This window comes from Leptonychotes weddellii, chromosome 13 (genome assembly GCF_054177405.1).
Source record: "Leptonychotes weddellii isolate Sample4059 chromosome 13, ASM5417740v2, whole genome shotgun sequence".
NCBI lineage: Eukaryota > Metazoa > Chordata > Mammalia > Carnivora > Phocidae > Leptonychotes > Leptonychotes weddellii.
Genome location: NC_138381.1, coordinates 15,044,012 through 15,057,717, shown reverse-complemented (window position 1 = coordinate 15,057,717; position 13,706 = coordinate 15,044,012). Strand labels below are relative to the sequence as shown.

The window sequence follows — 13,706 nt, the reverse complement described above, 5'->3', positions numbered from 1 at the left end:
AGGGGCGCCTGGGTGGCTCAGTCGTTAAGCGTCTGCCTTCGGCTCAGGTCATGATCCCAGGGTCCTGGGATCGAGCCCCGCGGTGGGCTCCCTGCTCAGCGGGAGGCCGGCTTCTCCCTCTCCCACTCCCCCTGCTTGTGTTCCCTCTCTCGCTGTGTCTCTCTCTGTCAAATGAATAAATAAATAAAATCTTTAAAAAAAAAAAGATTATTTGATATCACAGCACTGCTGGAGATGGTGAAAAAGGAGCTGAGAACAGAGACAAAGAGACAAAGTCCGAGCCCTAGTTGGGTGGCTTCATGGTACTTTGAGACCTCACTTGACTTTAATGACTTCCTTCGTAAGAACAAGACAAGCAGACAAGACTGGGGGCCCAGTAGCATCAAGAGTTGATTCCCGAGGGATGTCCAAGATCACACCTGTCACAACCACATCACATGGAGGAGTGTGGACCCTGCCCTTGGTCAGGGGTAGGTTGGAAGGATGGCTGGTCAGGTGTCACAGCTTCTGCTTTGTCTCCTTCTTCAAAGGGCCTCTTTCTCTGTTTTCAAGAGCATAGTGCTAAGACCATTCCTACACCAGGATGGCAGGGAATGACCATGAACCACATAAATATATCTACTAAACCCAAACTAAATGTATCTTCAACTCAACTTTTCCTTAGATGGAACCTCAAAATGCTCTTTGTCCCTCCAACATGAAGTATGATGGAGGGGAGGTTGGAATGCAAAGAAACAAGATTCAACCAATAGCAATTCAAATATCTTGCTTTTGAAAATTCTACAAAACTATTTGGCCATTTTCTTCTCCAGGTCCTTGGAAGGGGCCTTTGCAAGTAAAGGGTCCCAAAGTTTACCTTTCATTAGCTTTATAGTGAGTTCATTTCTGGGATATTTTATTTATTTATTTTTATTTATTATTTTTATTTATTTTTTTTAAAGATTTTTATTTATTTATTTGATAGAGAGAGAGATAGCGAGAGCAGGAACACAAGCAGGGGGAGTGGGAGAGGGAGAAGCAGGCTTCCTGCCGAGCAGGGAGCCCGACGTGGGACTCGATCCCAGGACCCTGGGATCATGACCTGAGCCGAAGACAGACGCTTAACGATTGAGCCACCCAGGCGCCCCTATTATTTTTAAATTAAAGTTTTTTTAAGGGGCGCTGAGGTGGCTCAGTCAGTTAAATGTCTGCCTTCAGTTCAGGTCACGATCCCAGGGTCCTGGCATTGAGCCCCGCATCGAGACCCACATCGGGCTCCCTGCTCAGCAGGGAGTCTGCTTCTCCCTCTCCCTCTGCTGCTCCCCCTGCTTGTGCTCTCTCTTGCTCTGTTAAATAAATAAAATATTTTTAAAAATCTTTTTTGAAAAGATTTTATTTATTATTTATTGAGTGAATGAGTGAGTGCGTGAGTGAGTGAGTGTGAGCAGGGGGAGGGGCAGAGGGAGAGGAAGTGTGAGAATCTCAAGCAGCCTCCACACTGACTGAGCGCAGAGCCCTACTCTGGGCTGGATCTCATGACCCTGAGATCATGACCTGAGCCAAAATCAAGAGTCTGATGCTTAACTGACTGAACCACTCTGGGACCCCTGGGATAATTTAAATTGCAACCTGCCCCCTACACCCAGAGCACCTCATTCCTCTTATTCCCTTTTCTTATTTCCATAGCACCACTGCCCTCTAGGTACTGTATAATTTACTCATTTATTATATCTACTTCTGTTAGAAGGTATAGAATGTAAGTTTTATGAGGGCAGGCATCTTATTTTGTTCACTGATGTTTCTCAAGTGCCTAGAAAAGGGCCAGGTGCATAGTAGATGCTTCAGAAAGAGTTGTGAATAAAAGAATGAAATAAATACTGCATAACTGAGTGAATGAATGATCTAGCTAATCTACAATTGGAAATTGTAAAATTTGAGTTCTATTTCAGACTCTGACCCTTAACCTTGGCCAGGTCCTTTAGACTTTCTGTGCCTGTTGCTTCGTGTATAAAATTAGGTGGTTATTTATTCGTTCAATTAATATTTATTGCAACACAACACAACATGGTCAAGAGGATACAACGATGCTTCCTTGCATTCAAATCCTACTACTTCTTGCAGAGCGTAGAACTCTGCGACTTCAAAAATCCCGCCTCTTTCAAGCCCCGCCCACCAGCCATGTTATTCTTTAGGCTCCTCCCCGATTCAGCCCAGCCAGTTGCCTGTGTAGAGGCCCCGCCTCCGCTCGGCGCAGTCATCCAATGGCTAAGATACACGGGCAGGCGAATGCCGGGGAGCTTTAGGTGTCCTCTTGGCGCCTGACCAGAGTCTTGAGGAGTTCAGTTCCTCTTGAATAGTCGCTTCCCCGAGTTGCCCCTGCGATATGCAAGATCACCCTCTCCCCAAGTTCGCTCGGAAGGGTCGGACAAGGCTCCTGAGTCCCGTCGCTGCCCTCCCTAGAAGCCCCGGGTCTTCACTGGACGAGCCTCTCGCCCCGCAGCATTCTGGGAGTGGTAGTTTTCTTCTTCCCAGTTCCTTCCAGGCGGACTGGTGGCTACGATTCGTAGAGAACTACCATTCCCAGGCGCCCGAGCGAGCTGCCGGTCACGTGACCCGCAAGGACAAGGGCTGGTAGGCGGGGGCCGGGTCGGGTCGGTGCTCAGCAACTGTCTGTGACGCCCGGAGAGGGTGGGCAGTCTCGGCCCCTGGAGAGCCCGCCATGGTGCGCGCGGGCGCCGTGGGGACGCATCTCCCGGCGTCCGGCTTGGACATCTTCGGGGATCTGAGGAAGATGAACAAGCGCCAGGTAAGGGAGGCCCGCGCGGGGGGCGCGCCCCGGACCGAGAACCGGCTGCAACTGCGGGGAGTCGGGGCTTTCTGGGTAGGGCTCCGGGAAGGACAGTGCCCGGGGACTGGGGCCGACGGCGCCCCCAGGCTCCCCCACCGGCTCTCAGAGGCCCTGGGTTCAAATCTGCGCAAACCCACGTGTGGGCACAGGTGTGCGCTGTCTTGACTGACAAGAGCGCAGTGAGGGGGGGGGTGGCCAGAAAGGAGAAGAGACTAGGAATCTAGTCCTAAGGATGTCAGATGTGGTTGAGCAAGCCAGGAGAGGTGACTCGGCCGAGTGACAGCTGTCTGCACGTGTTTGAAGGGCCAGCCCCTGGAAGAGGGAATAGATTTCTCTGTGAGGCTCTGGAGGCCTGACACCCCGAGGAAGGCTGCCCGCGGATGGAAGGGGCGAGAAGGCAAGCGAAAGGAAAGAACTTTCTGACAGTGGAAACTGTCCAGTAATGCCTCCCAAAGTAATTTCTTCGCATTCTGGGAAGTGTTCTCCCCACTATGCATCAGGACTAAATAAAGCTTCTTGTGCCTGGCGATCTCACTGGGGATGCTCAATCGTTTTAGACTCAGTGTTCCAGAGGGGACCCCGGAAGTCTTCCCTAATTTCTTAGATTCTGTCATCTGGCTGCACCTTGAATATAGGAAGCAGTTAGCGTGGGTTCTCTGGGCAACTGGGGTTGATTTCTCACTCTTCTGTGACCTCAGAGGAAAACTTCCTTCTTGCTCTCTCCTTGGTCAGCTCCTTGGCCAGCATCGCTGTCTTTAAGTCTTCAGTATAAGGCTGAGTAGGGACTGGAAAGGAAGCCCTCTCAGCCAGGAAAAATGCAGTTGCTTAAGCTTCTAGATAGAGAATTTAGGGGATCTGTAGGGCATGATAGATCCTAATGGATCCTAATACGTTTATTGGTATGAATAATAAATTATGCTAAGAAAAATGGAACCATCCTATTGGTAATTTTGATCGTCTTTGAAAATGGTATAGGGGCTCCTGGATGGCTCACTGGGTTAAGTGTTCAACCCTTGATTTAAGCTCAGGTTGGAGTCCCAAGATGGAGCCCCACATGGGGCTCCCCGTTGGGCATGGAGCCTGCTTAAGATTCTCTCTCTCCCTCTTCCTCTGCTTCTCCCCTCCTCCTCACCCCCTCGTGCTCTCGCTCTCTAAAACAAACAAAAACACTTTAAAAGAAAATGGTATAAATTCTCATGATTTTGACCCATCCTGTCATTTTTGCCACTGTATTGTGGAGTGGGATGATGCCTATGGCATAGCAGAACTTATGCCTGTGGACATATGGGTTTGGTTTGGTTTGGTTTGGTTTTCCAAAAAGAATTGCATACTAGTGCGGTAGTGTGGGAGAGCTTGGTGACTCAAGTCACCAAGTCTAAACTGTTGTTTAGAATCTGGTCGTTTCTAGGTGTGCATGGCTAATGAGCTCTTAGGCGTTTCTGTGATTAAGACGAGTTGTGGCAGTGATTATCACCAGCTTGAAAAACCAACAGCTAATTCCCTGAGCACTGATGCTGTTCCCAAGAAAATCCTCCAGAAAATAGAGCTTTATTTTAAACTCTAGACCTAATTGGCTAGGTTTTCAAAATGTCTCTAAAACTGGTACTGATTACTGGTGGTTATAATTGCATACTATCAGAGACGGCCTTCTGATGACCGTCTCAACTCCTAAACTAGTTTGCCTTTTGAAAGATCTGTATATTCCCACTCTTGGTGATAAGGCCTGTCAGTAGCTGTTGCATTGTCTATGTTTTGCTAGTTTTCTAATTAAAATGCAGAACCTCAAATCTGCTTCCTCCTGGTACTTTCATTCTTCTTCTTTTAAGCTTTGTCCTTTTGTTTCTTTTTCCCCTCCAAAATAGCATCCTCTGACACCTTGTCAGGCATGCATGCTCCGCCAGTCTTGGAAGTGGGACCTCCTTTCTCTGCTGCCCCAGCTTGCTATAAAATAAGGCAAGAGGCACATGCAAGAACAAGGACTCTTTGTTTCTGCAGTGAGGAAGAGAGGAAGGAAGAAATACAGCAACTGGCATTTCTGCTGCTTTGTCGGCCAGAATATCGGGTCTGAAATGTTTGTTTGAAACTCTCAGACATTGGCTGTTTCATCTTTGGTTGACAAAGACTGAGTGTGCGCTTGCTTCTGAACTTTTGCTTCGGCTCTGAATTGCCGAGCTTAGAAAGTTGGGAGGTGAAGATGGACGAACAAAAGGCACCAGTGAAACGTGGTGGTGTATTTCTTACATCCCAGTCAGTATGTCAGTAGTTCAACCAAAATTATGTTTCTGAATTCTGGGATTTTAATCCTATACTCAGATTAGTAGGTTCCTTAAAGGTAGGGTGTTGAAGTAGGATCTGCAGTTTTGCAATTAGCTTGTTAGGTTTTTGTATAATCGGTTATTTTTTTTAGCCAATAGACATCTTGCTCAGAGGACTTTTTTTTTGAGGAATTGATTTTACTTCCCCTCGATAAATTTTTCAAGCATAGAAAATCATACTGGAAAAATTGTCAGCACTAGGCCTTTATTACATAAATGGCAAGGTTTTATACTTTGCTTTTATCAGGGTGGAGCCCGATGGTTTGAAAATCTGTCTAAAAATGACAGTTTCTGTTTAAAACTGTGGTTTGGGGCTTTCCCAGTCAGATCTGTAATTCATAATGAAACAACATTTATTTATCAAGTCCTTCAAGTCAGGCAGAGCAGGTGGAGAAGTTTTCGAATGCGAGCTACAGCGAACAGCCTCTGCTTTAGACTGATGTGCCTTGCAAGGCAGATTTTACTTCAGAAGCAACAATTTAATGTATTATAGCCCAATGCTTTAACAGTATCCGCTTGGCACTCCAGTTTCCTTCTTTGTCTTTTGGGGATTTAGTGAGAGTTTCATAATTTGCTCTTGACACAGTAGCCAAAGAGCGGTTTTGTTTTTTTTTAATGATGTGTAACTTTAATTTTGAATTACATTTATCTTCTTTTCAATTATTACATCAGAGTAGCTTCATGGTTTGTTTTTTTTTTAAGATTTTATTTATTTATTAGAGAGAGAGAGGAAGCGGGAGAGTGAGAGTGAGCGGGGGTGAGGGGTAGAGGGAGAAGCAGGCTCCCCGCTGAGCAGGGAGCCCGATGCGGGGCTGGATCCCAGGACCCTGGGATCATGACCTGAGCCGAAGGCAGACGCTTAACCGACTGAGCCACCCAGGCGTCCCACTTCACGGTTATTTTAATTCATTTTTATGTCCCCACTTCCAGTTATTTCCTCCATAAATACCTGGAATGACATAATTTCACAGACGTGTAATAGGAGCAATATGAGCTCTGCTTTTCCTACCTTACTGCCACGTCAGACTGCGTGTTCCTGTTTTGTCACACTCTTCAAAGTAATCATTTTAACGGCCATATAACATTCTGTCAAGTTCCTTTAAACATTTATTTTCCCCAGACTTTGGAATTAGCTCATGTCCATCACAGAAATTTTAAAGAATAGAGAATAGTTTAAAGAAGAAAATTCAATCACTCATAATTCCACCATGCTAACATGGCCTCTGTTGGCCTTTGAGGGCACCTCCTTGTGTTCATTTTACAAACTGCTTTGCAGTTTGTGGAGATTCTACTGAGACTACACTTTTGTTTTAAATAGTGCAGTTACTTGCCACTATTTTACTCAATCATTTCTCTGTTGTTGCTCATTTATTTCCTTTTCTCTGTTACTAGAAATAGGACCATGATGCGTATAATTGGGCCATAATTCCCTATCTGCCTTTATTGTAGACGAAATTTCTAAAGTAGGATTACTGGGCCCAAAGTAACCTCATGATTCTGGTGCCAGATTGGTCTCAGAATGACCGTGTCTGCTTGCCTTCTCACCACAGTGCACCCTGGGACAGCACCAAGTATTAGCATTAAAAAAACAAAACCCCAAACTTGAAGTTTGCTAGGCATAAAAAAGAAGAGGGGAGGAGGGAAGGAGGATTGGATTTGAACACTCTAAGTGTTTATTCACCACTTGTATTTCTTCTTTGGGAAATTAATAGTTTTAAGCTTTTACCTCTTTTGTTGTTGTTGTTTTGGGGATTTTAGTGTTTTTCTTACTGTTTGTGCCCACCATATATTAAAGATGTTTATTTTCTCACTATTTACTCAACAGATTGAGTACTTACTTTTTGCCAGACCTGTGTTGAACTTTGGAGGTACAGCTGTGAACAAGGCCAAAATGATCTTTGCCTTTGTAGAACATACAGTCTAATGTAAAAGACACATTAAAAATGATATGTATAATTATAGTGATGGATGGTATAAAGAAGTGCAGAATGCAGTGAGAATATGTAACAGGAGGACCTAGGCTGGTCTACAGCAGAGTAGCAAGCTCCAGCCCACCATCTGTGTTTGTTTGTTTGTTTGTTTGTTTGTTTAGATACTTGGGGGGTGGGAGGTAGGGTTGGGGGAGGGGCAGAGAGGAGAGAGAGAATCTGAAGCAGGCTTCATGCCCAGCGTCCAGTGCAGGGCTCAATGTCACGTTCCTGAGATCATGATCTGAGCCGAAATCAAGAGTCAGACACTTAGCCGACTGAGCCACCCAGGCACCCCCCACACCATCTATTTTTATTTATTTATTTATTTATTTATTTATTTATTTATTTATTTAAAGATTTTATTTTATTTTATTTTATTTTGACAGAGAGAGACCCAGCGAGAGAGGGAGCACAAGCAGGGGGAGTGGGAGAGGGAGAAGCAGGCTTCCCGCGGAGCAGGGAGCCCGATGCGGGGCTCGATCCCAGGACCCTGGGATCATGACCTGAGCTGAAGGCAGACGCTTAATGACTGAGCCATCCAGGCGCCCCACCATCTATTTTTATAAATAAAGTTAATTGGAACACAGCCATATTCATTCTTTTACATATTGTCTTTAGTTGCTTTCTTGCTACAATGGCAGGGTTGTGTAATTTCAACAGAGACTATATGGTTTGTAAAATACTTATTATGTGGCCCTTTATAGAAAAAGTTTGCTGACTCCTGGTCTAGTGGGTCAGGGAGGGCTTCCCTGGGGAGCTGGTGCCGAAAGTAGGATTTAAGATGCGTGAGCATTAGGTATGCTAAGGAATCTAGGGAGAGAGCGTCTGGGCAGAGTAAATAGCCAGGTCACGATCCTGGAGTGGATAGGAGCATGTGCTCTCTAAAGCACTGACAGATACCACTGTCGTACCTGGAGTGCAGTGAGCTTCACCAGCTGAAGCTAGGGAGTACGGGGATGCACCAGACAGGGCCACAGAGACCATATTCATCCTCAGAGTAGTGGGATCCAATTGAAGGGATGCAATCGAGGGGCAGCGGAAGCAGGGCATAGAGATGATCAGATGGCCAGAGGTGCATTTGCAAGTGAGTGTAGAGTGTAACGTGGAGAGTGCACTGACAGAGGTGTGTATGGACGTCAGGAAACTGGTTAGCAGGCTCTTGCAGTTGCCCAATGGGCTCTGTTGGTGACTTGGATGAGAGTGGTGCCAGTGGGAATAGAGAGAATGCAACAGATTCCAGGAATGTTTAGAAGGTAGAATGTATAGAACGAAGTGGGAGGGGGAGTGACAAGAGTCCTGCCATGTAGGTGAGCACATATGGCAGAAGAACAGGTGTACATGGGCAGGTAGAGGGGGGATAATTGAATTAGAGATGTGGGGATTGAGCAGTTTCAGTTCCAGGCATGTTGTTGAGAGTGGTTGGTTCAGGTGGAGGGAGAAGGACTTTGGAGATGAGGATGTCTAAGAATTGAGACACTAGAGTGTTGGGTAGGCCATCTATGTGGCTCTTCGGATTACCCAGGACAGGGGTTGTGAGGAGGAAGATTGAGGCAGGTACTAGAGTAAGGAGCCATCCCGTAGGGCACTAAGGGCAGATGCCCTGAGGGACTTACATTCCAAGTAGTAGTAGGCACAGTGACTTTTGACCCTACAGCCTCTTGGAAGACTGTAGACATCTGGCCCAACAATCCAGCTACAGTCCGATATAGGGTGTTGTGAGGTAGGCATGTGTTGCTTTTCCCCCCTGTAGTCACCAAGGGTTGGGTGTGGCAGGCAACTGTTAGCAAGGAAGAGCCTTGAGCTTTGGCAGGACAGGCCCTGTGGATCTTAACTCAGTGGTCTAGGTGGAGCAAGATCAGCTTAGAACTAGATATCATCTTGTGTGGCTTTCTGCCTATGTTCTTTTTTTTTTTTTAGAAAGTTATTTTTTTATTATGTTAATCACCATACATTACATCATTAGTTTTTGATGTAGTGTTCCATGATTCATTGTTTGTGTATAACACCCAGTGCTCCATGCAGTACGTGCCCTCTTTAATACCCATCACCAGACTAACCCATCCTCCCACCCCCCTCCCCTCTAGAACCCTCAGTTTGTTTTTCAGAGTCCATCATCTCTCATGGTTCATTCTGCCTATGTTCTTAACCAGATATTGTTTGCTTTTTACTTTTTAAAACATTTATGGAAAATTTAAACATCCGGGTGTTTAAAGTTTTTGTTCACTTTGCAATGTAATTTCAGACACAGAACAGCCTCATCGCTAAGTACTATAGGACTCTGAAGCCTCATTTGAGGTCTCTTTGGCCAGGTGGCTAATGAGTGGTTCTAGGTAGACCACACTGCGTGCATCAGGCTCTCAGGTCTGACGGGTAGTCTCTACACTAGAGCAGGAGGCCCTCGGGGTAGAAGTTGAATAACAGGACTCTTCAGGGTTGAAGGTTCTGGGAAATCCCAGAGAGGTAAGTATAGTCTTATCGAGGCTTTAACAAAGTAGGTCCCATGGATTGCTCTGGGTTTTTTCTCTCATTGCTCACTGAAAGAGAGATAATATACAGAAGGCTCATTCCACAGACAAAAGTTGAAATACTACCTGAGTTTGCAGTTTGTGTGAATTAGCTTAATATCCTAAAATCACAACTTAGCTTTTTGTTTTGTTTTTTTTGTAAACAAGCTCATCTCCAGCTTAGGGTTTGTGCATATTCTTCCATTGGTTTTCACTTTGGGTTTGGCCTTTCTCGTTCCAGCTCTATTACCAGGTTTTAAACTTTGCCATGATCGTGTCTTCTGCGCTTATGATCTGGAAAGGCTTGATCGTCCTCACTGGCAGCGAGAGCCCGATCGTGGTGGTGCTGAGGTAGGTTCCGCACGCTGTCTCGCTGCTGTCACGCTCCTGCCCGAGACAGAGGAGCAGTGTTGCCTGAGCGAAAGCCTGCGTGACAGCCAACGCTCAGTGTTTTCACTGGGTAGACTATTAGTTTTCTTTGTTGATACCTGTTTTCATTTCGTTCTGGCCTTTGTTGAAACATCTTACCTTTTTCAGCACGCACTTCAGAGCTTTTATCGTGGGGATGCTAAAGCCCCAGTACTATATATTTGCTTTTGCATTTTAATGCTTTAATGCACCTAAAATAACAATCCTATGTGATTATTTGTGTACAAATTGATTTTAAACATAAGTAATTTAAAACTGTGATTTGGTTTTCTTTGTACCAGACAGGGAAGCGTATCTCCCCAGTGCCCAGCAGAGTGTGCTGTGTTGTTTCAAGCGTCTTCGACAACACTGTTGTACGGGGCTACTCTCTTCCTGAGACTGTTATTCTTCTAAAGCACAGGATGTTAATTTGAGAAAAGTTAATACTTTAGTTAACTTCATACGGCCATAAAGTCATGCAAGGGGGGAAACGTAATCAGTTTGAAATCAAAGAAACATGTTAGGGAGCCCTTAGGTGCTTCAAGGTGCTCTCTGTCCAGTGTGGCCTAGACCATCGAGCCTTGCGGGGTGGGGGGGAGAGGGGCGGGGGTGATGGAGCCCGTGTGCTTTACAGGGGGAGCAGTAGGCTATAGCAGTGACCGGGCAGGGTCACCTTTGGCCCGTGGAGGAGCCAAGGTCAGCACGCAGGGTTCGTGCCTCCCAAACCAGTGCCCTTGCCCTCCACTGGGCCTTGTTGCCATATCATGGGGCTTCAGTCGTGGCCCTGGCTTCACCAGGTTGCCCTGGTGTGGCTGGCCAAGGGGCCTTTCTAGAGAGACACTGCTTTCATAAATTTAGGAGCCTTAGAAGAGCACACGGGTTTCTGATTCACTGGCGTTCACACTGTGCCCTAGGAGTGCCCTGGGGTCCAGTGGATAGGTTAGGAGGGAGAAAGGGAGCAAATACATGGATTCTAGAGACCTCAGCCTTGTTTCAGTTGTAACAGCTCCATTTTTTATGTATTGTATATGGGTATGCAGCCTGGTAAGATTTCATTCAAAAGAAGGATTTTAAGCTTTTTTTTTTCATTAGAAATTAAAAACCTCTGGGGCACCTGGGTGGCTCATTCAGCTAAGCGTCTGTCTGCCTTCGGCTCAGGTCATGATCTCAGGGTCCTGGGATCGAGTCCCGCATCGGGCTCCCTGTTCAGTGGGGAGTCTGCTTCTCCCTGTGCCCCTCACCCCACTTGTGTGCTCCCCTCTCAAATAAATAAATAAAATCTTAAAAAAAAAAAAGAAATTAAAAACCTCTAATTTAGATGGGCCCTCCTCCTTAACAGATAAAGAGCCTGAGGCCCATGAAGGCCAAGCCACTTGCATCTTACAGTTAACTTTTGACAAAGCCCAAACTAGATCCCAGATGTTCTGGTTTTCCTTAAATCACACAGACACACTTGTACACAGAAACTGTTGTAACATTGCGGTCTGTAGGGACTTCTTTTTTTTAAAGCACCCTTTATAGTTCTAAATTTGGTTTGTCAACATAAACTATTGACATCGTGAGAGATCTGTGACCTTGGGGAACACTGACCTTTGGGAAATCCCTGGACTGTGAGGAAAGCAAGTGTAAGTTGATATTAGTGAAACATTCCAAAGAAGTGCATTCCTCATGAGACATGATAATGAGTCTTTTTCTTTTTTTATTTTATTTATTTATTTATTTATTAAGATTTTATTTATTTGACAGAGAGAGACCGTGAGAGAGGGAACACCAGTAGGGGGAGTGGGAGAGGGAGAAGCAGGCTTCCCACTGAGCAAGGAGCCCGATGCGGGGCTGGATCCCAGGACCCTAGGATCATGACCTGAGCTGAAGGCAGACGCTTAATGACTGAGCCACCCAGGCGCCCCTCTTTTTCTTTTTTTTTTTTTTAAAGATTTTATTTATTTATTTGACAGAGAGAGACATAGCGAGAGAGGGAACACAAGCAGGGGGAGTGGGAGAGGGAGAAGCAGGCTTCCCGCTGAGCAGGGAGCCCAATGCGGGGCTCAATCCCAGGACCCTGGGATCATGACCTGAGCCGAAGGCAGATGCTTAACGACTGAGCCACCCAGGCGCCCCAACGATAATGACCCTTGATGACAAACTGTACTCTTCTGCTTCTGAGACTTATCCAGGAGGTTTTTCTAGTTGTAGTTCTTAATTGTTTGCTCTTTTTTTCCCTCATAGTCATTTATATTTCTAGCCCTCTCTCTGTTTTTTATTCAGACTTCCTATTTTTGAATGCTAGATCTGTTATGATACTTAGTGTCACTGGTTTCACTTAAATAATAAACACATCAGCAAGTACTTAGTGACAGGCAAGTCTCCGCTGTGTTTCTCTTTGCTGATCTGCATGTGCTGACAAGTTTAAGGTGGTCCAGGGCCTGGAGGGACAGGAGGGCCAACTTCTTGAGCTGCTGCCATTTTAACTCACATTTTCCTTTAAAGCACTCCATTTCTTCACTAGTCTGGTTCTTCCTCGCTGCATCCTGCCCTCAACAAACTTCTCACTGGTTTTTGATCATACAGCCTCTATATTGCAATATTGTTTGGTCTTATTTATTTTCTCATGCATTATGACACAGCATGAGCATATGGAAAATGAATTCTGAATGGATTAAAGACCTCAGTGTGAGACAGGAATCCAGCAAAATCCTAGAGGAGAACATAGGCAGTAACCTCTTCGACATTGGCCACAGCAACTTCTTTCAAGACACGTCTCCAAAGGCAAGGGAAACAAAAGCAAAAATGAACTTTTGGGACTTCATCAAGATAAAAAGCTTCTGCACAGCAAAGGAAACACTCAGTGAAACTAAGAGGCAACCCACGGCATGGAAGAAGATATTTGCAAATGACACTACAGATAACGGGCTGGTATCCAAGATCTATAAAGAACTTCTCAAGCTCAACACTTAAAAAACAAATAACCCAGTCAAAAAGTGGGCAGAAGATGTGAACAGACACTTCCCCAAAGAAGACATACAAATGGCTAACAGACACATGAAAAAATGCTCAACATCACTAGCCATCAGGGAAATACAAATCAAAACCACAATGAGATACCACTTTACACCAGTTAGAATGGCAAAAATTAACAAAACAGGAAAGAACAAATGTTGGGAGGATGTGGAGAAAGGGGAACCCCTCTTACACTGTTTTTTGGGAACGCACGCTGGTGCAGCTACTCTGGAAAACAGTATGGAGGTTCCTCAAGATGTTAAAAATAGAGCTACCCTACGACCCAGCAATTGCACTACTAGGTATTTACCCCAAAGATACAGATGTAGTGATCCGAAGGGGCACATGCACCCCAGTGTTCATAGCAGCATTGTCCCAATAGCCAAACTAGAAGGAGCTGAGATGCCCTTCAACAGATGAATGGATAAAGAAGATGTGGTACATATATACAATGGAATATTATTCAGCCATCAGAAAGGATGAATACCTACCATTTGCATCAACACAGATGGAACTGGAGGGGATTATGCTAAGTGAAATAAGTCAAGCAGAGAAAGACATTTATCATATGGTTTCACTCATATGTGGAACATAAGCAATAGCACGGAGGAACATAGGGGAAAGGGGGGAAAACTGAAGGGGGAGAAATCAGAGAGGGAGATGAACCATGAGAGACTATGGACCC

The 13,706-nt window shown here is 45.4% G+C and overlaps 1 protein-coding gene across 2 annotated transcripts in view; it reads left to right on the top strand.

Annotated features, from left to right (window-relative positions):
• Positions 1–2,593: 2,593 nt before the first annotated feature.
• The window catches only part of SEC11C (SEC11 homolog C, signal peptidase complex subunit), a 17,354-nt gene continuing 6,241 nt past the window's right edge, over positions 2,594–13,706 (top strand). Inside the window, exons 1-2 of one of the 2 annotated variants that reach the window (XM_081801097.1) lie at positions 2,594–2,785; positions 9,858–9,967. In XM_081801097.1, coding sequence (XP_081657223.1) covers positions 2,699–2,785; positions 9,858–9,967 — 197 coding nt within the window. In that variant the 5' untranslated portion in view covers positions 2,594–2,698. The remainder of the gene's footprint in view (positions 2,786–9,857; positions 9,968–13,706) is intronic. The other variant, XM_081801096.1, reaches the window with a different exon arrangement.